This window comes from Paramormyrops kingsleyae, chromosome 23, assembly GCF_048594095.1.
Source record: "Paramormyrops kingsleyae isolate MSU_618 chromosome 23, PKINGS_0.4, whole genome shotgun sequence".
NCBI lineage: Eukaryota > Metazoa > Chordata > Actinopteri > Osteoglossiformes > Mormyridae > Paramormyrops > Paramormyrops kingsleyae.
This window is the reverse complement of record NC_132819.1, coordinates 2,090,185-2,117,810: the sequence shown is the minus strand read 5'-3', so window position 1 is coordinate 2,117,810 and position 27,626 is coordinate 2,090,185. Positions and strand designations below refer to the sequence as shown.

The 27,626-nt window shown below is 41.6% G+C and overlaps 1 protein-coding gene and 1 long non-coding RNA gene across 5 annotated transcripts in view; one reads left to right on the top strand and one right to left on the bottom strand.

Annotated features, from left to right (window-relative positions):
• Positions 1–812: 812 nt before the first annotated feature.
• Positions 813–27,626, bottom strand: part of LOC111858209 (small conductance calcium-activated potassium channel protein 3-like) — a 42,774-nt gene continuing 15,960 nt past the window's right edge. For 2 of the 4 annotated variants that reach the window (XM_023839769.2, XM_072705673.1), the window contains 7 exons: positions 26,351–26,647; positions 26,037–26,158; positions 13,479–13,620; positions 8,424–8,534; positions 7,022–7,149; positions 5,109–5,178; positions 813–3,415 (listed from right to left, as the gene is read on the bottom strand). In XM_023839769.2, the coding sequence (XP_023695537.1) occupies positions 3,173–3,415; positions 5,109–5,178; positions 7,022–7,149; positions 8,424–8,534; positions 13,479–13,620; positions 26,037–26,158; positions 26,351–26,647 (1,113 nt within the window). In that variant the 3' untranslated portion in view covers positions 813–3,172. The remainder of the gene's footprint in view (positions 3,416–5,108; positions 5,179–7,021; positions 7,150–8,423; positions 8,535–13,478; positions 13,621–26,036; positions 26,159–26,350; positions 26,648–27,626) is intronic. The other 2 variants (XM_023839770.2, XM_023839771.2) reach the window with 2 other exon arrangements.
• LOC140581891 (uncharacterized) lies at positions 22,076–27,614 on the top strand. The gene is made up of 3 exons (XR_011984937.1): positions 22,076–22,470; positions 26,016–26,655; positions 27,148–27,614. It is a non-coding gene; the product is annotated as an uncharacterized lncRNA (long non-coding RNA).

The window sequence follows — 27,626 nt, the reverse complement described above, 5'->3', positions numbered from 1 at the left end:
AGGGGAATTACTAAACTCAATGTCCGCCTGCCAGTAATGACCATACATGTCTGGTACCTATTCTGCATTACATAGATCTTGGTATTTTTATCTTGGTAATCTGACAAACAAACATGTTTTTTTCTCAGACTTTAATATTGATTGAATATAATCATTGGTTAAATTTAAGCCCCTAGATCTTTTCTTGTACATAAAATGCTTTAGTCTTAAAAATGCTTTAGTTTAAATGCTTAAACTTTCCTGTTTAAATGTAGTACTGTTATAAAAAATAATGTATCTTTGCTCCAAATAATCTTATTAATGCGTTAATGCTGGGTCAGCAGGTCATGCAGTGACTAAATCACTAGAAGTAAGCAAATAATGTCAGTTAAAGTCCCTGTCTGGGACCTGGAGGAAGTTTACTGAACTACACAACTGGGTGAAGAAAAAATATCAAATCAAATGCTAACTGTTTATAAGCAACAATGCAAAATGAAAGCTGGTGTCTCACTACTATGGCATATAATGTGTTCTGTGTTTTCATAATCAATTCCAGTTAAGCATTTTGATTGAAAAATACATTTTGATTTTGCTAGCTCAATTCATGGTAGTCAGTATTTTTCCTTTTGAAAATAATGAGAAAAAAATCATTTATTTACTCATCTATGTCCATATAATGCAGAAATATGCAGTATCCATTGTAACATGATGACTGACTACTGAACTTCTATGACTAATTTTTACAATTTAGATAAGCTACCTAAAGTCAGCCCCTGAAGTTACAGGTCAAAGCACAAACAAATAAAGCAGATAGACTACAATGAAGACATATGTTAAACACCATATACTTTATTAATTTTTGCTAAAATACAATTGAAAAATAAATTCAACATTCAACTTTACCTGCCCTATGATAATAATTTAGTTTTATAATGTTATTATATTAATATATATTTCAATATATCCATACATTCATAATTACAAATAGAAATATTGTGGCATACTAATGGTAAACGGAACTACTGATCATAATCATATTCTTTGTGAGTGCATTTGCATCTAAGAACACTGGGTCTTTTTTAAGTAGTTCTCTGTCCTTCTAATATAGAATTTCCATCTGTCAACAAAGGCAGTCAAACTACAAGAAAAAAAAGTTACACCTCATTTTATGATTTCTCAGTAGCTATTTGAACAGTCAGTTGATCTTTTGGTGAGAAATGAGGCCACTGAGGAATCGGATCTCTGCGTGTGATGTTTTTTGTCAGAGACTGGGTTATGATGTATTAACCCTGCTTTGTGTTTGCACTGGCATTTAGGAAGGTCATGTATTTTAGTTTGCATTGTGGCAGTGGGAAGTACACATACACTTGGATCTCATTAGAGAATAAACTGCTAAATAAACTTTTTCTGCCGTTACAGTTTAAGACCTTACTGTATATGTATTCCCACCACAGAACTGCAGCATAGTCTAGTTTGTACAATCATGTTAAAGGGTTGTTTACTATCAGACAAACAGCCATTATGAAACATATACAAGTGTCATTCATACCTGATTGAAAGCAGTAGAATTTAAGCTGTTTTTACCAGATTTTGTCCCTTGATTTTCCACCTTAGTTTGGCTGCAAACATTCCACCGGGGACGCCCCAGTGCCTCAATACCTACAGTAGGGGCATCTAGAACCTGGCCAGCGAGCAGAACAGTAGGACCACGTCCGGTGGGCCATGGAGGTGCTGAAGAGTCTCCCTGTCTCTGTCAGCAAAACAAGGCTGGATGCTTCAGATTGGGGCCACCAGCATAAGAGCCACACTTTAATTGCCTGGGTTGCTTTCGGCCTTAAATTGCGTCGGCTTCCCTCTCACCCTCGCCTGCCGCCTTATTACTCTCCTCCCACCTTGCTAAAGCCGTCTTCTTATCCCGCCTGCTTTCTGTTCCTCTTTATGCATTCCTCAGCAGCTCATCCTTAAAGTTCGCACCCCTTTTTGGAAACGGAGACATTTAGGGCTGTCTTTGCTCTCCAGACTGTGCTGGGCAACCCCTTAGTCATCTGTTACTGCCATATTAGCAGCAACCTATCAATTTCCTGTCACAGAACCCTACAATGAATTTCCTCCTGTAGGTTCTAAAGCCCATTTTCATGGCCCATTCACTGTCAAACTGCCCATATACCAAACACATTTTACCCCTTAAAGTACCTAAATATGGTAATATAGTTTCCTCTCACAGTGCTTTTTTACTTGAGGGAAACAGCTAATATAGTTCATTTAAAACATCTAAAATACCATGAAGCTAAAATGTTTATTTTTAGAGATTATATCAGTTCTCTTTATAGCAGGCTAACCACAAAATCTGTGGAACACTAGATGATGACATAAAAACATATCAAAATAAGGTAGGAGTACAGGAGTAGGATATGGATGTGAATATGTATATGCATGTAGAACTTGCTGCTGCCAACAGAAATTGGAAATACGGAGATTATGGACAATATGCAGAGAAGAGCCTGGATGCTCTTTGGACTGAACCTACTGTCAATATACTGCTGGTTATCCTGGACTCTCCACGTGATCAGTGAACGCTATTCATAGGTGAGATATCACAGTGTGGGAAGAGAAAAGCTTTGAAAATTTGATTCAAAAACAGGATTTTTTCACTGTCCAAAACTACAGTGTTGCAAGGCAAAAAAAAAGAAAAATTATACTGCCCCAAAAAACCCCTCAGTGTGCCTCCCTAACTCCAGCCCCAGGTCACTCTCAGCCTGTCAGCTACTGCTGGTATTGGGGCTGACATTCTTCTCAGCCCCTGCCCCAATCTTTTCTTTGGGGCGTTACCATGCCTTCCCCTTAGCTCCACCCTTTTTGCCACATATGACAGGATCAATTCTGGGACTGCAGTCGGTCCCACAGCTTCTTTCATTCCATGTGCCAGCATCTCTATGATCTTCTGTGGATCCTGCCTGCCCTCAAGTCAAGTCTCCAGTGTCTCTTGCCCTCCAAAAACTGCAGAGCCTCATGTTGGGGCCTCCCAGGCTGTGGGGCCTGCCCAAAGATTCTCTCAGTCTGGTTACCAGGAGCTGGAGGAACACTCATCACACAATAAACCGCTCTTCTCTAAGCCTTTTGCCTTCAGCAGCCAGAGAAGTTGGTGGTGGGATTTCCCAGGCTGTGGGGCCTGCCCACAGTCCCTCAGAGCCTGTCAGCAGCTGGAGGAGCTGGTGTTGGGGCTGCTCTGGCTATGGGGCCCGGCCCCGGTCCTTTCCTGCAGCCGCTGCAGTAGGGCACTGTGCTGGGCGGAGAGCGTGGCTGACAGGTGGGCGGGCAGAGCACTGAAGCCCGCCGTCAGCTGCTCCACACGCCGCTCCAGACCCAGCATCTGCCTCTCCAGGTCCTCACTGCGCTCACTCAGCTCCGACATGAGCTCGTACATCACGCTCTGCATCTGCAGTGGGGAGGGGGTGTGTGCGGTGTTACTGTACAGGGGAAATGTGCATCAGGCATGCAGAGCGACAGAGCATCACAACAACCAGGGTGGCAAAATAAGTCCCTATCTGAAACTTCATTGGTTTCCATGCATCACTGTGGAACTGGATTCTACACCAAGGATGGAAAGTGACTTTGACCACAATTACCCAGTAATGCTCAATAAGAGGTTTCAAATTTCCAGCCTGAGACATGCAATAATATAATTCATTATTAAATCTGACCAGCAGATCTATCTTTCCACAGAATAAAAAATTATGTAACATCATTCTGTTCATTTCCAATTAGAAATGTTAAACATAAATTTAAACCTAGCCTGCTCTTTATTATAGTACCTGTTTTTCCTGCCCCCTCCCCTCCTTCCTGTCACGTGATATAACGCAGCCTTGTACATGTATATTTATTGATGCAGCTTAGGGCTGAAAAAGGGAGCACTTGGTTTGATATAACAGATCTCTTTTGCTAAGGCAAAAATGGCAGAAACCATGTCATGTAAGAATGAGATTGCATATGGGTTTAAATTGAAATTCAGAAAAGATCAATTATGAAGTCCTAGTCAGCATTGTGTTAGCAGTCAGTTTCAGTGTCATAAAGCCTCATTTGAGTGTAAAAGGTAGATTCTGATTTATCGTTACATCACAGTGTACAGAAGCATATAGAGTGAAATTCTGATCAGCCACAACATTAAAACCACCTGCCTAACACTGTGTTAGTCTCCCTCGTGCTGCCATAACATCTGACCCATCGAGCCATGGACTCCTCAAGACCACTGAAGGTGTGCTGTGGTACCTGGCACCAGATCATTTAAGTCCAGTAAGTTGTGAGTTTGGGCCTTTTTTCGTACTTTTTTGTCCAGCATATCCAACAGATGTTCGATAAGATTGAGATCTGGAGGATTTGGAGGCCATGTCAACACCTTGAACTCCATTCCATGTTCTTCAAACCATTCCTGAACAAGTTTTGCAGTGTGGCAGGGCACATTATCCTGCTGAAAGAGGCCACTGCCTTCAGGGAATCCCGTTGCCATGAAGGGGTGTACTTGGGCTGCAACAATGTTTTGATATGTAGTATGTGTCAAAGTAACATCCACATGCACCTGGCCATCAACACGGTCTAGTTCTGACGCTCAGATGCCCATTGTAGGCACTTTCGGCACTCTGACCAGTCTGCAGCTTTGCAGCCACATATGCAGCAAGTTGTGATGCACTGTGTGTTCTGACACATTTCATTCATAGCCAGCACTTTTTGTGCAATTTGTGCTACAGTAGCTCTCCTGTGGATCAGACCAGGCAAGTCAACCTTCGCTCCCCATGTGCTTATGACCCCATTGCCAATTCACTGGTTGGCCTTCCTTGCACCTTTTTTGGTAGGTACTAACCACTGCATACTGGGAGCACTCCGTAAGACCTGCTGTTTTGACGATGCTCTGACTCAGTCATCTAGCATCATAATATGGAGTTTGTCAAAGTCACTCAGATCCTTATGCTTGCTCATTTTTCAACTTCAAGACTTATTTTTCACTTGCCTAATATATAAAAGCATTCTTGACAGGTGACATTGTAATGGGATAATCAATGTTAATCAATTCACTTGTCAGTGGTTTTAATGTTATGGTTGATTGGCAATATACTGGTGGAGCATTAATGCCATACTTTAGAGAGGTCCACCAACGTGTTGGCCTGGTCCGTGAGCTTCCTCTGCTCCATCTTCACACTGCGTAGCCTGGGCAGAATGACAGTGAACTTGTCACCGGCCCAGCACCAGGGGGAGGGGCTGCAGAAATGTGCTTTAACAATTGGAGAGGACAAAGTAACGAAGGGATGGGTGGGGATCAGGACTGCAAACATGCTGAATAGGAAGACGGGCTTGGCTAGTGAGCAGGGTTCTGCTAATACACACATAACTGCTAATTAGCAAAACCGAACTTTATCGTTAGTGGATTAGGATTTCTGCTAACTTTGAAAATGTTTAGCAGACCAATTAACTTCTGCTAAATTTAGTTCCAATAATTGAGAATCTGATAACATTTTTTTTGCAGGTAAAGTGAATAAAGTTTAGCGGTCAACATGTTTCTAAACCATAAAATCATACATATTTGTTCCTGTTTGTTGTGAGCATGTCTGCAACAGTCTGTCTGGCATGCTGTTGGCTGACTATGTGTAAAAACATGATGTAGTTGGTCAATACAGCAGCAGAATAGCATTGTAGTGTACCTCTGCGTTACAGTCTTAAAGGCTGATTTATACTTTTACATGGAATCGACACCATAGGTAGCTGCATACTCTACACTGTAGCTACACCCTAGCCTGACACACCTTCCCAGTTATGTAAGTATACATCTTGGTGATGCAAACCACAACAACTGTGATTGGTCGTCTTGGATCTGCATCAGTGCACCAGCATAAATGTTTTGTGTGATTAACCCAATTTGCACAGGATAAAATTTATCTGTACCATATTGAATTGCATATCATATTCTTTTGCATCGTATCGCATTGAATTGCATTATGTTGAATCAAATCATGTGACATCGCACCTCATCACAATTGTGGTGAACTAGCGCACAAGAGTAAATGCTCATAGCAGTGTAAGTCACTTGCGTAGGCTCGACACAGAAGTATAAATCAGCCCTACCAGTGTCAGCAGCAGCATGCGTTATTGTAGGCACATTTTTGTTAACTGTAGTAATTTTAATTTCATTTGTTAATTTACTTGTGTAAATCCTGATTATCCTTTGATCTTGGCATGCTATTCCTTTTTGGAAAGCTCTATGTCTAAGCTATAAGAAATTTAAATTTCGGGTTTCTAGTTATATTTTTTAAGGGTTTCGGAGTCAAAAACCAAACCAAAGCTAAACTCATATAATAAAAGTTGTCACATCAGTGGTTAGGGGTTATCACTAGCTTTTGCTCAATTTTTTTGTGGTTTATTGGTTTATCGTTATCAAATTAAACTTTGGAGCTAGCGGATTAGCAGATATAGACGCTAACTTTTCAGTTAGCTTTGCCCACCACTGTTAATACTTGTACTATAAAGCCAAACCCAGGATGTCGGGGATCTAACAGATAGCAGCAAGTGAGCTAATTACACAAGTGTTCATCAGTCTGGGTTAAAAAGGGGATGAACAATCTTATTTGCAAAAGGCCAGTGTGTATGCAGGTTTTTGTAATAACCTTTAGGTCAGCTGTTCAAACCCTGCTGTGAGAACTTAACCAATCAGTCCTCTATTTTGTGATCTAATTAGGGACTTTCAGAGAAAACTTTCATAGCCCACATAGTGGCTCTTTCTGGAAAAGAGTGGCCACCCCAGGGTTAAAGGCATCGAGAGAGTGACCGTCCATTTAAAGCATACAATACCCTGCCAAAGTAAAACAGACATTCAGTACATGATCTAGTGTATGACATGGAATAGATCAATATGTCTGCATGAGTAAAGTAGAAGCCAGTAATGGACCGGTAAGTCCACCTGGGTAAAATAGAATCCAAAATGTGTGTGAGTGAACTGCTACACAGTAGGTGGTGTGTGCTGGGGAGGGTGCAGGCAGCAGCGTGGCCGGGGCCTCACTGGTGAATGGCCTGCAGGAACTTGCGCTGGTGCTTTCGGACCCTGGCGTGGTCGATCTTCTTCACCAGCCGTGTGTGTTTGTGGATCAGCCAGGTCTCCCGGAGCACATTGGCTGCTGCGTTCTTGATCTGCAAGTGCCAGAGGCAGGCTGCAAAGGCTGAGTGGGGTCACTGGTCTCACACAGACACAGCCAGCCAGCTTAGATAAGCACATCTGTCATCAGGCCCTGTCACTCTCACATTATTCCCATCACAGTCATGAAAAATGCAATCCCCCTTTCAGGGAACCCTGATCCCATATCTCTGACTCATAAAACTGGTTTTTGTTTCTATCACTAGAGCATATTTCCTGCATTCATTATAAGAACAGAGGCTGAGCTTCTCCCTATATCTGTCTGTTTCTGAAAAATCCCTCTGGTTCCTGAAAATACCCCCCATTCAGTGAAATAGTTCTAGTTTAATAGGAAAGAAGAATGAACAGCAGAGAGGAGAGAGTGACGGGGTGGCAACCTCCAGGTAGAGAATACTGCTGTGCAGTCATGCTAATCCAGCAAACTTAACCCTGTGTGGGAAAATGGTTCCATTTACATTCTTCCATTGTGTAACTGCTAGGTCATCGCCAGCTGATTATGCAGTTCAGGCCCAAACCACAGGGGTACCGTTCATTACTGGGGGTCCATCTGGCCTCGCAAATGAACTCTACGGTGAAATTACAGGATCCAATTATGCCAGCCTGTTCAGCAGTGTGTTCAGTATCCCTGTACTTAGAGATATTACCATCTCTTTGTTGCAATTAAGTCATTTGTTTTTTATTGTAAAATGACAGAACTTTAATTCACAATTTAATTCAATACTGGTTTTCATGTGGTGCTCAGACAGCATATGTCGCCTTACTTTTTTAAATTATTATAAAACGTAAACCCCAGATGATAAAGCCACAACTATGAAACCTTGTGAGGTGGAGCTTGTCAATTTGAGCCATTTTGGTCACATTCTTCTCCCCTTTTAAAAGACAAAAAATTGCTTTTTTTTTTAGCAAAAAAGCAATTTTCCTGTCATTTCTGGAGCAAGCCTTTCCATTGGTTGATCAGATCAAATAACACAGCATCAAACTTTGCTTGATTAGCCAGGGTTACGTAAAGGGATAAGATGTCTGAACGAAGAGAGCAAAGAGATGCATTGTGATCACCGTTTTCTGACTCATGCCTGCATACTGTATGTTTATGAAAAAAGGGGACATTCTAGTGCAAAAAAGACTGGGAAGGTTTGCCGAAGGGGGCAGCAATCATCCCACAAATCAGAGTAGCAAAATGTCCCTGTAAGGACGTAGCGGTCTGCACAGGGAGCCAGGCTGCAGCTGAGCAAAGCAGAGTCGCCCGCGGTCTCCCATTCAGCCTTCCTACCCGTTTGGTGAGCTGGGTGTCCATCATGAAGTTATGTACATGCTTCTCTGCCTTGGTCAGCTCCAGCTTCCGAGCAACCACAGCGACGACCAGTGCTGTGCACCCTGCGCCCTGGGGGGGTGGGGGGGGGGGGGGGTAGGAGGGGGTTGGGTTTCTGTTACTATGGCCCTCTGACAGTTACACAGCCACATCCAGACTGACTCAGCACAGTTTGGCCCCAGATGATAAAGAATTTAATTGTGTCTTAGCCAGACGACAGGAATCTGGATTTCTTTGCTGCAGCTTGTGAGAATCATGGCCAGTCCCTGGGCTCTGACCTTCACTGGGGCTGAAGCTGCTATTATCATATTTCACAGGGGGTCGACATCGCAGCCTGAGAACCGCATGCCCAGATTAGACAACGGAAGACTGAAAGTGAAGGAAATCTGTTCTTCTCCAGAAACCCATTCTATTGAATTTGCAACAATTAGCCTGCTTCTAAAAATACTCCATTATGGGTCACATTTAATACAGTTTTATTGATTGTTGATGGAGTGACAGAGCACAGTAGCAGCCACTGGTCTTTAGGTCACATACGACCAGCAGGACTCCTGTACTGCCTTGCAAGCTTATCGATGAGTGGGCTGCTTAAAGCCAAACTATAATTAAATAGCTTTTTAAAACATGGGAAAAAAATGATCCAGCCTCTCTTTGGCTGCCCTTTGTAGCATCTGAGTATGCCACCCCACAAGGTACAAAAATATATGAAAGAAAACCACCATGCAGGATTAAGGCCCCTGGCCTTGATTAGCCCCAATTAGGCCCAAAATCATGCTTAAAAGACTAAATTATGACAAAACACTGTGAGGTGCCGCACCAAACTTCTATGTATCGTTCTATTCTATTATGTGTTATATGTCACGCTGGCTAAATTGACTATTACATACAAGGACTCCCAATGATTGTGCTTTATATATTTCTAGGATTTGAACCATCAACCTGCTGAGTGAGTATACAGGCACACAGCATCCCTGTACATGAGGACCCTTGCTGGCTAAAGTCTTAATATTTATACTGATTCCAAATTGCGTTTACGTTCAGAAAGTCATTTCACTGTAGATGCCTTGTATCATATTTGAATTTTTGTAAACATGAGTGATTTCTTGTCTTGTCAATTGAAATGAATGGAATTAAACTGAGGGAGAAGTGAGAGAAAGGAACTGCAATTAGGGGACAGAGGAACAAGGATAAATGTTCTGGCCTTCTGGGACTGATGATGACTGATTAGCAATGTATAACATTTACTCAGGCACAGCAAAGCCACGCGAGAGAAGTGCACCTGTCACCAAGAGTGACATGCAGTGAGATCGGAGCCAGTGTACAGTACATGGTGTACATATCAACAGCACCCAGACCAATTGTGTGTAAGCTACATCACAGAATGGGTATGTGGTATTTGTATCTTTACACTTACATTTATGGTAGCTACTCCAGGTAGCTTTGTTGCCTCTGTGTGTGCTCAACCTACATGTATTCAGTATTTTCATGACAGTGACTTCTGACATGCCAGTATTGTGAGTCTGTAGGTGTGCAATGTCATCTCCACGGTCACATTTGCAAAAAAATCTATGATATTTGATATTAGAACTATATTTATCTATGCATCCATCCATCCACCCATCCTCATATCTCGCATAGGGCCATGAGGAGCCTGGAGTCACAGGGCTCAAGGTAGGGGACACTTCTTATTTCTGTCTTGTTCTTAAATTTGTGGTATTTGGAACCTTAAGCAAATGTGTCAGAGTTACAAGTTATAACTCACAAATGGCACCATAGCATCCTACCTCCCACCACTAACTAGGACAAGAGTACATTCCAGCAGCCGGCATTCACTGTAGTCATGACAACAAGGTCAAAATTTCCACCTGTAGAGAGTCTGTCAATTCACTTTCACTAAGACACACCTCTGTTCTCTCAGTGACTCCATGTCCTCCTCTTAGGCAGCTCAGTACAGCTGGGATGCTGGAGGAGATTCAGCAGCTCAGACATGCCTATTTCCCTCCCCAGCCTCATATCCACGCCTTCTTTTCATTTTTGAATCGGAAATTCTTGGAGCGCATGAGAATTTGATAGCGCAGTATGGGGAATGTGTGGGGGTGCATGCAGTGCAGGTGAGGTACAGAAAAGTTCACAGAGATGACAAAATTAATTATGAACAGATAATGATCACAGGATTGAACGTCATCCAAAGATGAAAACGGTGCCTGTCACCAGAGGACCAAACAATAATTTGAAAAATGGCTTTAGCAGGAACTCAATTTCTATTCCATTCTTCCTCTAGTATAACAAGTGAAGCATAAGATATTTCACGGCTAAGCAACCAATGAAATAATAGAACTGGTCAGTGGCCACATTTCCTGCAGCAGCCGCACAGGGTCCCTGCAATCCCAGCCCAGGGGACTGTGCTCCCTCTCAAGCAAATTAGGGAAGAATAGCCTTAACAGAGTCACACAACAGGGCAGAGCTGAAGGGACGCCCCCTTTCCACCGTGCTCATATAGGAGTGTTTCAGTGGCACTAAAAAGGGAAAGAAAAACAAAAGTAAAAGACCTTTTCTGGTACAGAATACCAGACTTACACACGGTGCACACACCCAGGGGTAATCACCATCCCAGCTTCTAACCTTGGAAGTCTGACACAATGCTAACAGCCACTGAGTCACCATGACACCTAATAGGACAAAATTAACAAATACGATTACAAATAAATGACACACAAACACACGCGAATAATTTCCATGTGTCAGGATATTGTGTCATTTCTTGCCGACTGTGCAGCTAAACTACCATGTAGCCTGTAGAGTAGCAGCAGACAGCTCTGCTATTATGCTTTTACGGGAAACAATGTGAAGCTTAACCTGATTTCCTTCGGTGTACATAATGTCCAGCAGTATTAAAATGCAGAAATCCAACTAAACAACAACAGCTGCAGCACTGCCATGACAACTGCGTCAGGGGCCACTGGCCATATGACATACAGTACATCTTCCTAATGTAAATGAGTATGTTCAGTTTGTTCTAGAATGTTCTATTTAGGTCACAGAGAACATTACCCAAACATACTTATCACGTTGCCCGTGTAAGCTGTTTAAGATTCATATGCCAATGTTACTTACGTACTGATTAAAAGTCTCCATGGAAATTAATTTAAATGGAAATGACTACAAATTTACTAGTCACAGAATATTCTATGTATGCTTTACTGAAAACCTGCCTGATTCATTTTGGATTTTCAAAAACATTCTCAACACTTTTATAAATTGACCATTAAATAGCAATCTCTAAGGGACAATCTCTGTGGGACAGTCTGCCATTTACTGGTGAACTAATCAAGCATCTCTTGAACTGCTTCTTAAACACTGACATATTTTGGATAGGGAAGAGACACACAGAAAGTCAGGAAAGAACAGACAGCTACAGGGAGTTAAAAATTGACAGCATAAGGGGCAATAAGGGAACACTCATGCACACGCACACACATCAGCTCACACACACTCATGCACACGCACACACATCAGCTCACACACACTCATGCACACGCACACACATCAGCTCACACACACTCAGGCACACGCACACACATCAGCTCGCACACACACACAGCAGCTCACACACACTCATGCACACGCACACACAGCAGCTCACACACACTCATGCACACGCACACACATCAGCTCACACACACTCATGCACACGCACACATCAGCTCACACACTCATGCACACATACACATCAGCTCACACACTCAGGCACACACACACAGCAGCTCACACACACTCGTGCATACGCACACACCAACTCAAACACACTCATGCACATACACCAACTCACACACTCTGAGGCACATGCACACATCAGCTTACACAAACTCATGCACATGCACGCACACCAACTCACACACACTCAGGCACACGCACACATCAGCTCACACACACTCATGAACACGCACACACATCAGCTCACACACACTCATGCACACGCACACACATCAGCTCACACACACTCATGCACACGCACACACATCAGCTCACACACACTCAGGCACACGCACACACATCAGCTCGCACACACACACAGCAGCTCACACACACTCATGCACACGCACACACAGCAGCTCACACACACTCATGCACACGCACACACATCAGCTCACACACACTCATGCACACGCACACATCAGCTCACACACTCATGCACACATACACATCAGCTCACACACTCAGGCACACACACACAGCAGCTCACACACACTCATGCACACGCACACACCAACTCAAACACACTCATGCACATACACCAACTCACACACTCTGAGGCACATGCACACATCAGCTTACACAAACTCATGCACATGCACGCACACCAACTCACACACACTCAGGCACACGCACACATCAGCTCACACACACTCATGCACACGCACACACATCAGCTTACACACACTCATGCACACGCACACACATCAGCTCACACACACTCATGCACACGCACACACATCAGCTCACACACACTCAGGCACACGCACACACATCAGCTCGCACACACACACAGCAGCTCACACACACTCATGCACACGCACACACAGCAGCTCACACACACTCATGCACACGCACACACATCAGCTCACACACACTCATGCACACGCACACATCAGCTCACACACTCATGCACACATACACATCAGCTCACACACTCAGGCACACACACACAGCAGCTCACACACACTCATGCACACGCACACACCAACTCAAACACACTCATGCACATACACCAACTCACACACTCTGAGGCACATGCACACATCAGCTTACACAAACTCATGCACATGCACGCACACCAACTCACACACACTCAGGCACACGCACACATCAGCTCACACACACTCATATCAAACACTCTCACTCACCCACACATGCACTGACAATCTAAAGACAGAAGCCAGACAGACTGCCTTTCTGTCTCTGAATGAGCAACATGAACAGGGCGAATGAAGCATGCTGTGCCAGCGGCAGGGTTACCATGATGCCAGTCAGCAGGCAGACGCCTTTCCCACAGTAGGTGTGCGGCACCATGTCACCATACCCAATGGACAGGAAGGTAATGGAGATGAGCCACATGGCTCCCAGGAAGTTGCTGGTCACATCCTGGGCATCATGGTACCTGAAAAACACATTTTCACATCCTGAATGTCAATTTGTCTGGATAAATATGTAAGTTGCTGAACATAATATCATACATCCTAGCTATAGATTTTTCATATATATAGCATCCCTGTACCGGTCAAACCGGTCCCCCTAGGACCGGTTTGAGAATCACTGGGTTATTTGCTACACACCAGAAAAGTACGACCTCACAATGGAATCAGCAGATCTGTGGCACAGTCTCAAAAGAACCTGTTTGTTTTGGGCTTCACATAGCTGACATTTACTGCAGGGCTGTCATTTGGAGACCACTGGCATCTAAAGCTAAAACAGAAAGATGCTTAACCTAGTGTAAGGTGCACAAAGCCTGGGCCCCTGAGCAATGGAAACAAGTAACAATAAGCCATCCTTTATCCCTTTGTCCCTTTAGAAGGGTTTATTTTTGGGAAAAGACAATGGATGCCTTTAACCTACAATGTCTGTTGGTATGGGCAGCCATCTCGTGAGAGGCATTACGTCCAATGATGGCTCTGCGTGGTCGTATAATAACCAAGGAAGATGAGGTAATTTTAGAGGACTGCGTGCACCCTGTGGTGCAAACACTGCTCCCTCATGATGTTTCCATATTCCAAGTTGATAATTCCCCTACACACTGCAAAAAAATTCAAGAGAGTTTTCATTAGCAGCAGGACGAAGCCAAATACCTTCCAATCCAATCACTGGAACTAAATATTATTAAACTGCTATGGAATGTTCTGGGGCACAGAGGGCAAAATAGATTTCCACCTCCTTCATCACTCAAAGACTTCTTGAAATATGGTCCAATTTCCAATTACACACATTTCAGACTGTGGATGACAGCATTGTAGAAGTTTTAACACTGTCCTAAAGGCAAAGGTGGCCCTATTAGTCACTTGATTATAATATGTTGTCTGGGGTGCTCTGGGTTAGGATTTGTGCTAGTGACTGACTCGAATTCCAAGGCTGGCAGGCTGATGCTGCCCTTGGGCCCCACATTAAGGCCCTTAACCCCCAGCTCCAGGGACACTGGACGCTGGCTGACCCTGCAGTATGACCCCTCAAGCTTGCTCTCACATACATATGTGTCAAAAGCAAAATAGGATAGGTGTAAAGACAATTTCCCCACAGGGATCAATAAAGTATCCCTATTCTATTTTCTTTACACTCCATTTTAAGTTACATGTATGTATACCACATTTCATTTATTTTTTAGTCCATGTCATGTGTTTAATATTTGTATTCTTATGTATATATATTTAGCGATTTTTATAAAATTACTTGACTAGCAATTTCTAAAAATAAATTTACTGCTATCTACTGTACAGGGAATGAAAATAATATGTATTGAAAAACAAAAAGTTAAATCACAAATGTGTGCTGTTTAGATTATACATAAGACTATTAGGCCTGGGAGGTTGAACTTTTGAGTGCGAAGCAGGTTTTTGGGATAACCTTTAGCTCAGCTGTTCAAAGGTGAGGACTCTTCAGCCAATCAGTCCTCTAATTAGTAATCTAATTAGGGAGTTGCAGCGAAAACCCGCATACAGACCAGCCCTTTGCGGATAAGATTGCCCACCCCTGTATTAATAGCTGTGAAACAAAGTTTAATAACAAAGTTATTAAAGCTGGAAAACTTAATATCGAATATGAGGCTAACTTAACAGCGGTCTGAATAGCCACAACCTTTTACTTTGTGATGCAAGAGAGTTTTCACTGAGGAAAGACGATAAAAACTTCTCCTCCTTTCATGGATAACTGCAAATTTATTTAAACATTTATGGATCTCTACAAGAAAAAAAAGTTCCCACTAGCCAACTGTTGACTGTAGCCAAGCAACACAAACACTCGCTCCCAACTGCTTTGCATAATATAACAATTTGCAAAATATCTTTATATTTTGCTCCTTAACTAGGGCACATTTACCAAAAGCTCCTGTTATCAACTTAGAAAGTAGGACTGGGCGATATGAACCAAAAATCGTACCTCGATATTATTTATATGATACATATCTCAATGTTTTTCTCATGAAGAAAGACAGTTAAAAGTCAGAGCTAAATGTCCCCAATGTCACACAGGCACTTTTATTAACAGAAAGCTGTACATGTACATGAAAAAAGCTCAAAATAAACTACCACCATATATTACTTCACCAACCAGGGGGCTGTTCCAGGAAGTGAGCTTATAAAATCGAGGATTATTGAGTTAGCCTAACAGTTCACTTCAGGCTCATTCAGTTCCACAAACAAAATTCAGGTGTAGGCTATTTAATTTCCACTAATTCAAGCCAAGCTTGACAAGCAAGGCTCGTGTGCATCCACGCGATATAAAAAGCAGCCTTGTTAATCAATGCTGGATAAGTAAGAATGGAAGGAAAGAGCTGCGTGAGAATTATTACTGCAAGCCTATGAGGACTACAAAGACATAATAACCAGAAAGGGGAACACGAGCTGCATCATCAAATCTCGTGAGGCTGCATGGCAGAAAATAGCTGACAGGTTAAATGCGTAAGAACATGATTTAAGTAACCTTTGTGTTAAGGATGTAAAAATATTTAACAACTAAATGAGAACAGTTTCAAGCCTTCAAAATATATAGTCATAATATTTCCTTTTACATATGTGTAATTATTAATAATTGCAATTATATAAAAAAATAATATTAATGCTTGGTTTCAGGAGCAACATGAGTGGAACAAAAAGGTCCAGGCAGCAAGTGAAGATTAAATACAAAAATATTCTTCAGAATGGTAAAAAGTAAATCTAGTTAGAACTACATTTTTAAAGAATGCATTTAAAGCCCACATTGCATTGTATAATTTAGCCACCAAAGAGAGAGCTGCGGCTGCTGCAACCGGTGGGGGCCCACCTCCAGCAGCCTGTACCCCAGCCGACAGGGGCGCCGTAAGGGGGAGGAAAGCTAGGACGATTCCAAGGGCCCCTGAGTGACAGGGGCCCTAAAAAATTAGGAAAATAACTGGATTGGTTTGGACTGGGGGGCCTAATATGATATGCTTTCATGGGGCCCAAAATCTCTAGCAACGCCCCTGCCAGCCGAGGTGATGGCCCTTGCACAGAACCGTGCACGGCCTATTGAGGGAGGAACATCCTCAGATGTTCCTTCCAGTCAGGTGCAATCTTATGTTAAAGGTACCGTATTTTTGGCCAGGAAAGGTAATGAATATATTTAAAAAGGACTTTAATGCAATGTAAACCTTCCTGATTTCACGGCACACTGTAGCTTTGCTTAAATGTTCAGCATCCCCCACACTGTACAGAAATGAACCACTGGCAAAGTAACGCAAAGCGATACACATAGACTGTGTATCCCTTTCGGGCTTTAGAGCGACGTGTGTTCTTAGAAAAGTAAGGTTCCAATAACTGACACAAATAGTAATACTGCATCTCCTAAATCTAAAGCGCTCGTACAAATAATCACCTGGAAAATGCAACGGATCTATCCTGGGCCGAAGTACTTGTGGAACCTGTAGCCTTAAAGCTCTATGAATGAGCCGCGCTCCCTCATCAACTGGATTATGAATAAACGGGCACGCCATGGTTATTTATGTAAAAGCTTTCAATGCACTCCTTGTCATTTTATACTTTCTGAGTAATTGGAATGGCCTGCATGTAATCTGTAATAATTTTATATTGGAGGGTCGATGTGTGTGAGAGAGGGAGAGAACAGCAGCAGAATAATCCCAGCCCCGCAGAATGTTGTGCTGTGACATCACATGGCTTGTCCAATCATATTCATCAAGCTAAGCTAAGCTTCACAGCATATGTTGACATAGTAACTAAGCGGAGCTTCAGGTTAGCCTCGTTCGTGAAACCGAATTTGGAAAAATTAAGCCGGGATTGTCGAAATAAGCCTGGCTTTTGAGGTTAGCTCACTTCGTGGAACAGCCCCCAGCTTCTCTGGGCTAGCTTGCCTCTGAGTCTGTCTTAATATTGTCGCTGCATGCAGTACTTGTGAGTGAGGGGGGTGGGAGCAGGGTGCAGACACACAGGGAGAGGAGAAATCATTCAGTTTCATGGTTTCAAATGTGTAAGTCACAAACTTAATTAATGAGCAACTGTGCTTTTGGGAAACATGCCCCCCGCACTGCTTTTATTTTTCAATTTTGCGTCGCACCTTCGCCTCTTCCGTTTTTGAAAAAAACAGAGAGCACGTAAGTTACGACATTTGTGTGAATTATACGAGGTTTTAGTGCAAAAGTTAATATTTTAAGTAAAACATCTTATTTTAAGGAAATACAATCCATAATATTTAAGCTATTTTACAACATGTACTTGAGAAACATAAGTTAAATAATGGAGTGTTTACATGTAAACACTCTTATACATGCAAAAAAGCCTCACAAAGCTAGTGAATAACGCAAAAGGAACAGCCTAGTTACCAACAATTTGCATATGTTTATAAAGACGTTTTACACTAGCAATCAAAGCTATAAAACAAGTAATATTTGCAATTTACAAAGTCACTGCTTACCCGAATCCACACTTATCCATAAGAAAAGATATATTTTTATATCGCATTTCCTCAGTGAAAACTCTCTCACATTACAAAATAAAAGGTTGAAGCTTCAATCAGTGTAAACAGAACACAGGCATGTGCTTTTGTTTATGGGAGTTTTTCACGCAATCTCTTGACCCAGTAACAACCGTGGCATTATATCCTTTTGCTATCATATGAATAGCTGCACAGGTGCATACAGTATCAATAAAATAGAATATCAACAAAAAGTTTATTTATTTCAGTAATAACTTAAAAAGTGAAACCAATAGATCATATAGATTTATTACACAGAGTAATATATTTCAAGCATTTATTTCTTTTCATTTTGATGATTAGGCCATATGTAACCGATTCACATCCAATACTGTTTAGTTTTTCGGCAGTCTGTAAAAATACAGCGCCTATTTCAATCACAAGACAACTCTTTACCATTTTAGATGTTTTTTGGTGTATTCAAGCTGAACGCTAACGCCACCTCGGTTTTTTTGCCATTCAGTGGGTGTGAGAGCAATGACTTCCGCCTACTGTGACGTCATGGAAGTATTTTACAGTCTTAAAAACAACTACTGTACTAGCAAAGTTTTGTGAGGTGGAAACAGTGTTTCGTGCAGGGGTGTCAAACTCCAGTCCTGGGGGGCCGGAGCCCTGTTACACCACAAATGATTCAGCTCAAGAGCTGTGTGGTAATTAGCACAAGGACGTGCGAGGAGTTGATTCAGGTGTGTTAAATGAGGGGAAACCCAAAAATACGTAGGACTCCGGCCCTCCAGGACTCGAGTTTGACACCCCTGGTTTAGTGGAAAGTCAGCAGAGAGTGCTGTTGCCTATGGGGGAAAATTGTGGCGCATTTTAAGCATTCCCAACTTGCGTATAATATCTTGGAAGATATTGAAATTGAACTGCAACTGCCACAAAAAAGCTTAAAACAAGATGTACAAGCGAGGTGAGACAGTACTATACAGTATGTACAGTGGCGGTGTTCAGAGAAAACGTCCTACTTTATCAAAACCCTTACCTTAACCCTAACCCTAACCCTAACCCCTAAAACCTAACCATATTCCCAAGACGGTGGAACTGCACATGCGCAGAAAGGCTCGATATCATGTCTCGATAGGTAGGATATTTTGTCAGAACAGCGGAGCAACTGCACACAAGGCCTCGGGGCAAAACACCGATCGGGCCCCCCCTCTGCTCCCCTGAAACGAGTTTTAAAGTGTAGGTGCAAGAACACAAAAAACTTAACGAAAGAATTCGACTGTCCCTCACAAAAACCGTAAAATAGTAGCTAAATTGAGTTTTCTACACCTTTTCAAACAGGAGGAGATTTGTTTGGCTATGCCTAGAAAACAACGTTGTTACCAGTCTGGAGACCGTCAGAGTTTTACCAAGGACAAAAATCCCACCTTCAGCTGCCTGCCCATCTCATCCATTTCTGTTGCAAAAATTACAGTGTATTGTGAGTTTACAGTCTATATTTACAATTACAGTCTATATGTGAATAGGGTATAGGTTAATTAGTGTGCACGCATCGTCTTTCTCATTCTTATAATGCGTCCATGCATCCGGGTATAATGGGCTATACCCGGCACAGAATCATTAACCTACTTCAACGCATTTATTTATACAACCACATATTTCCCACATTTTGACATCAGTGATGCAGTGATGAGACAGTCTTTATTTCTTGACACCAACCCTCCCCATTAATCCGGGCTTGGAACAGGTGTTCTGAAATGTTTTCCTACCTAAAATATTTTCCTACCTGTAGCGGAAATTTCTAACCATATCAGTTATTTTGTCCTACCTTGTGATAATATAGTAGGACATTATTATAGATGCAAACACTTCATAAATATCTGCTCCCCTCTCTGTTAAGGGTGGTAGGACATTATTATAGATGTAAACACTTCATAAATATCTGCTCCCCTCTCTCTTAAGGGTTGTCGGACATTATTATAGATGTAAACACTCCATAAATATCTGCTCCCCTCTCTGTTAAGGGTGGTAGGACATTATTATAGATGTAAACACTCCATAAATATCTGCTCCCCTCTCTGTTAAGGGTGGTAGGACATTATTATAGATGTAAACACTCCATAAATATCTGCTCCCCTCCATGTTTAGGGTGGTAGGACATTATTAAAGATACAGAAATATAGAGATAATTATCTTTCATATTGTCATAGTTAATCTTTAAATGTCCATGTTTTTCCCTTTAGTGAATGTATCTCTGAGTATCCTAACCCATCCTTACTCATTAGACCAGCAGGTCCATTTCATATTTAAAACATTTGGGAATGTGAATATTTCATATAAGATGACCACTGTGTAGAACCCTATTATTCAAATCACAGTCCTCGAGGTCTGAGCACTGCTGGTTTTCCAGCCTTCCTTTACCTGTGAGCCAGATGTGAAGCCTCTGACCAATCAGAATCAGTAATTATTAAACTACCTGGGAGAACAGAAAACAAGGCCTGGATTTGGAATCAAGGTCCAGATTTGAAGAGCCCTGTGGCCTGTACTACGAGGCGCGGTTACTGGCTTATTGGGGTAACTTGTCGGATTTAAGGTACCACAGTTTAAATGGACTTCGTATTCGCTTACTTACATTTTGCCAAGACTACCTTAAATCCGACAAGTTACCCCGATAAGAGTGTATTCAAACTGCACATGGTAAGTCAAAAATGTATGACACTCAAACACGCGCACGCACACACACACACACATACATACATACATACATACATATATATATATATATATATATATATATATATATATATATAAATGCGATAAAACTAACTTTGTTTCTTCTTCGAAAAGCAGAGACTCGAAAGCAGCAGATATTTATGGACGTGTGTTAAGTAGTGAAGGAGCATGCGCAGTTAACTCGGGTAGGACATTTTCATGGGTAGGAAAGAATTTCAGAACACCTGCACCTAGTTGAGCTGGCTTGCTCCCTTAAGTGGCTGGGTTAGGCTAAACTATATACATATTATTTACAAAGACTACACTAAAACATCACAAAATATGTAGTCTAACAAAACGCAGTTTAAAGAAGGTGGCCTACCTTAAAAGGCCCACGGCATATAATCCAGTTATATCCAACAAAAAGCAGTTTTTAAGAATGTAACCTACATGGCGAAATTGCAAACAAACAAAAGCCCTGCAGCATATAATAGCCTATTACAACAGAACTTACTCAAAGTTTTTTTTTTCTTTAGATCCTACCAATCATGCACTGCGTTTTTTTGCAAATTCCTCTATGGAAAACCATTAAATACAAAAGTAACAGCTTAGTTTGACTTCAAAACATTACTATGTATTATATTTAAAATTTGTTGTAGGGATTTTTCAGATTTTTTTTTTATTTATTAAAAATGACACCATAAACACACCATAATAAGAATGTATACCAAAAATGACAGATATATAAAATCGCAAGTTACAATCAAAGTGCAAATAATATATTAACTATAATATAATAATAATAGCTATTAAGAGCTTCGGAGAAATTATATCAGTATAGCTTAATATGTATATTTTGGCTGGGGGGAGGGCCCTCTACGATCCAGGGGAGTGCCTGGGCCCAGGGGCGGTGGCCCCGCCCGCCCCGCCTTTAGCTCCGCCCCTGGATATGTACAGTGGTACCTCAAACCAGTTTGACCTAGAACTCGATCTGAATATCAGAAGTCGAACCGTGAACGCCGACCTAATATAAATTGTACACGCCAGGAAATGAGTCATACTACAATGCAATTCTTACTTGAATGCCTTCTTCACAGACTGGACGATTAACCAAATAAAGCAGCGCAACATTACAGTAACTAACAATAAATAAACCACTAACTTACAGTACGTGTACTACTAGAGCATTTATGTCATTTATTTAAACTTAATTTTACCAGGTAAATTAACTGAAAACCAGTTCTCACTGCTTTACGTGATATTCAGGAGAAATAGCAGATTACGCATCGGAACTGCCTGGGATACAAACGTCATGCGTGTAACTAAACTCTTCAGCCAATAAGGGCAAAGGTGTGTCGTCACGGAGGCGGTTCCAGTTTGTGCAGCCGGGTGAGAGGTTGCAATGCATCTAACCGTAATGCATTGCGTCAGGATCAGAATGCGTTGCTTTAAGCCAGCGCTGTAAGCAAGTCGAACGCACCCAATGACCGGACTGGGGAAACAAACTGAAACGCGAACTTAATACAGAGGACTAATGACAACAACCAGAAACAGCTGATCACATGGGGATCCCACACGAGGTTAACGAGGGGGCGTGGCACACGGAAGGAGCAGACGATCGGGGTAGGACAGGGGTAATGTTGGGGTAAGATCTTTATCGTTTGGAAGCCATTAAGAAAAAAATGCTCTTCTTGTTTTATCCTGATCATTTTGTGTTTAAATGCTAAAAAAAAAAAAAAAAAAAAAAAAAAACAGATTTAGGTGTAATTTTGGGGGCCGGGAACCAATTAATTGGTTTTCCATTATTTCTTATGGGAAAAATTCCATCAGAACTTTTTAGGATTCGATCCGGAGTCCGGAACGGATTAAGTTCGAGAACCGAGGTACCACTGTATATTTCTACTGTTTGCAGCCTAACCAATGATTTGGCATACATTTCTTTTTATTTGTATGCACTAGTTTAAAAAAAATGTTAATAATATATAAAGTACAAATATTTATTCGGTGAATGGGGAGAGTTAGTAGCAATTTTTCTGGCCAATATATTGACACAACACATAAAAAACAAGGAGAACACCACCAGTAACCAGACCCTATGTTTGTCTTTTTGGGTGTACAGTACAGTAGTGTTACTTCAAGTAATAAAAATGTGAGTGAGCACAGTTATTTTGATTTACTTTGATTCCAGGAGAAATGCAGTATTCCCAACAAGAAAAATCAATATCACGATTTATAAACTTCACACTTGAATAACTCCCTCTTCACATTTGTATTTCCCTGACAGCATAGATTTATTTATGGCTTATTTGAGAGATAGATGACAAAAATGTGTTATAGACAAATTCCAGGAAATTCAATTCAACAGACATAATATTAAATGAATACTCCTCTAGGGCTGCAACTAACGATTATTTTGATAATCGATTCATCTGTCGATTACTTTTTCGATTAATCGATTAATCAGATGGGGGGGGGGGCAAGAAACAATTTGATTTCCAGCTATTTTTAATAACCCAGTCTGTCTTTGTACAAAAGTTGTTTCCAGCAACTCACATAAAAAACAAATGTATGCTACATTAAGAGTATACAAAAAAAAAAAATAATTTGTAGCAGCTGAATCAACATAATGAAATACACAAAATCTTGTTTTATAAAGTGCAACCAGCATGGTGCTTTAGATAATGTATTCAGTACTCCAGTTTTTTAATGTAAAACCACAGACTACCGCTGCTGCTACTAAGAATATTATTAAATAATTGTCTAATGTTATTTAATGTTGATACACATATATGACAGGGGGAGAGAGCACGCCAGCGAGTCTGTCTGCATTTATTACGGACAAATAAAGTAAACATTTATTGCGAAGAAAAAGCCTTTTCCGCATCTTACGCTAAAAATTACTGAGCAACGCAAATAAGACGATTGGTGACGAAAAACCCGTGAAAGGCAGGCGGCAAATTTTGTTTTAAAACGTGTCCGGTTGTTTCAGCATAGCCTACTACAGTGATGAACTGTAAATAAGACAAATAACATAAGGCTATTTAGTTTGTTTAATAAAAGGACAAGATATAAACCTGTTCTATCGGAAAGGTAGCCTTAAATGACTTCTGTTGCGATCTGGAGCTATATAGAAAATGAAATTAAATAAAATTAACTTGGGGCGCCCACCTAATAGAATGGTAGGGTAAACACGTTGTGGTATATGTAGCCGCATTTCTATCCCCATAATAGCTGATTGTGTTGACAACCACGACTTCCCCTGCGTTCATTTAAACACATGTGCGTGTGTGAAGGGACTGGGCGGGTAACGCGGCCAGCAGTAACGCCATTGGTTGCAGTTATTAGTTATCCAATCCGACAGTAAACGGCTCATTAATAAGAATATTCTCAGAGTTATGGTCTCGAAATAAAAAATCCCGAGTCCATGACAAGAACGAGTACAAATACGGCTGATTCAAAGACAAGATCGAGACCTTCAAAAACTGGTCTTGAGTACTACAACATTTGATATTACTATAAATTTCTATCGTGAAGAAATGAAGCAGTGGTGTAGTGGTAACAAGAAATTTAAGGTGGGTAAACTATATGCACAGCAGTAAAAACGGTGGGTAACTATATCATTAACATTAGTGATCTTAAAAAAGGTGAGTAAAAGCTGTTTTGTAAATTTAAAAGGTGCGTAAATGGCGTTTATGTGCATTTACTTTTTTCTTTTATGGCGGTCGGCATCCAGCTTAATGGTACTTTACTGCCACCGCGGCTTTGGTTAGCTTACTGCTCCCAAATTAGGAGGTTGCCACTGTACTTATGTGTATAATAACGTAGACCCAACTAATCGATTATTAAATTAGTTGGCAACTATTTTAATAATCGATTTTAATCGATTAAATCGATTAGTTGTTGCAGCCCTATACTCCTCAGCATGAACACTGGAGAAATATCACAGGAATTTATGTGTATTTTATTGCTGCAGAGTGCCCACAGAATAATTCATACTTGGCTGCTTCAGAAATACAGAGCAATTTTTGACAGATGGGAGAATGATGTGGAGCAAACGGCACCTTTCGTGTTGCTATAAGCATCTGGTTGTAAGGACATGCAAATTACTCATGTTCATTAACACAAAGATCTACCTGCTAGGCCGCTCTTTGGCCAGTGAGGGCTTGTCCACAACCAGTTAAGACTCAGTGGCTGATACATTGCTCAGTTTTCTGAAGGCTCTTCTCTTCACTTAATTGTACGACTATTACGTACTGAGCACTGCTGACACTGAAATGTGGTGTATCTCTAATGTTGCCTTGCTCTAACATGCCAATTTTAAAAAGTTAATTAAAAAATGCAGATGGTGCTATATGAAAAATAACAGATGTAATGGCATGCAGGATGACACCTGAACATGATATAACCAGAAAACACTGATCACTAAATAATGTACCACTTTTCTAAAAGTTCTGATTTGTGTTGCACCATCCGCATTGATTAACATTACAGAACACTCTACACTAGTAAATTTGTAATGCTCAATTCAAACTCATACAAAGTAAGTGTTCAGAACACCTTTAAGTGGTTAGTATAGGGGAAAAACTCAGCAGTCTCTGCTTTCAAACAATAGTGAGACTTAACACCTTCATATCTATTCTTAGAAGACTCTGGGGAAATTTGACTAAGGCACTCATAAACATTCCGTTATAACCCTAAGCATCCAATAATTTCTACAAAGCATGGTGAAGCCACCCTCTGTTACAGTATGTAGAATTAACAAGCACTACACGCTAAGAGAGTTCTGAACAGACTTAAAGGCACAGGACAGAAAGGCATGGGGCAACACACCCCAGCTGGTTTCACGTCCTTCAACTTTGCCGGAACTTACAGTCTCTGTAGTTCCCCTTTCAGTTTCACATTCAGCATCAGCACCAATGTGCTCTCGGTTCCCCAGCTCGGGGGTCCTCCTTCATTTTTGCTCTGCGTTCTGTGGCCTTACATTCTCCTGGTTTATATTCTGCATTGTGTTTCCCAGCTTCGCATCACCCTGCTTGCACTTTATGTCCTGTAGTTTTCTGTCCTGGTCCACATCCCCATAATCTGCATTCCCCTGCTCTTAGTTCTATGTTCCCCAGCTTTATGTTTTTCACAGTAATGTGTTACATTCCACTTACACCTATGTGTGGAACTTTCTCTGTTCCCTGACAGCAGGAGCTGCACTTTGCTCACCTTTCACAGACGCGCACTGTCCAGGCTGCAATAATCCACAAGGAGATGCTGAAGACCAGCAGAACGGTGCCGGGACAGATGGTCATTAGGGTCTTCATCACAAAGCGCGTGTTAAAGTGCACCTAGCAGCACAGAGAATGGCACTGTTCTTTGTTGAGTCTTAGGTACAGCTTAGAGCCCTTCTATAATGACATTCAACATCACACAGTACAGGACCTTCCTTTCAGTAAATCATACTATCTAGGGACATGCAGCATCATCTCCAGCAGTGAACAAAAAAGTTTGAAAGCCATCTGGCCCCCCCTGTAGCTGACCTTGTTGAGGGCCCCGATACTGCGGGATGAGGCGTCGGTGAAGAGCTTGCTGTGCAGCAGCATGACACGGGCGATGAGGTAGAGCCGCAGGAACATGGGCACCGACAGCACCATGTCCACGTCGGCCTTGGCCAGAGATGGCGTGTACGAGAAGGCCAGTCGCGCCTGCCAGTGGAAGGTGAAGTCACCCGGCACAGGGTGCACCGCCGACACCAGCAGCTCCAGGGCGATCAGCAGCACCCGCTCTGTTGTCATGGCGATCCGCCAGTCGTCCGCTCCGTTGTCAATGAGGAATAGCTGAGGGGGTGAGAGGGTTCAGTGATGCTACAGGAATGAGGCTCCTCACGGGTCCCATTACCATAATGGCAGAATGGGTTAAACATAGTCATCTATATTTTTAGCTCAACCTTTACCACTGCTCTAAACATTAGTAAATGACAATTATTTTGAACTGTTGAATAGACAGAATGTTTTCATCACAATCTCTGTCTTATAGTAACTATTCTCTCATTGCTGAACTGTAAGGGTAACAGTTTTTTTCACACTGAATGTGTCTTGGAGGATGTTTAATATGATTACATATCGTTGCGCCTGCTTGCAGAATCGATTTGCAGAGTTAATATTTGTAGTGGGGGCTTGTGTGTTCGTGACATGAATGCTATATTGGCACTGTGATGCTAAGCCAAGGAAAGTACTACCTAATACAGGGCCAGTTCGTTTTACCCGCTTAATGTGAAGCAGTGCGTGTACAGTGCATAAACTGCATGTCTGCTTTTTTTTTTTTTTTTTTTTTAAAGATTCCAGCCTTGTCATGGTGACTGTTGCCAAGGGGACAACATCAAAGACCATTCATGCTTAATTGCGGTCCCCAGCCCAGGAGAGAAGGGAAATGGAAAGAGAAGAGGACCAAGAGACTTTGCTCAGGCACACAAGGAATACCCAAACCATACAGACAACTTTGTGCTTGTCTCTGCTTGACACATGGTGCTTTCTGAACAGCACGTTTGGTGAAGCATATATGTGTGAACCAACACAGACTAATCCATTAAAAGCACAACTAAATGTTCTATTATTAGTAAAAATTCTAAAGAAATAATTTCTATAAATTTAAGATTAAAGAAGTATATAATTATTAGTTTACCTGTATATAATTACTGATGGTTGTAGAATTAATACAAGATGCATTCTCAGTGATACTGTACAGTATAACCAGTTCTGGAAGATGGATGGATGTGACTATAACATACCGGTGTCATTGCTGGGCTTTAATAAAATC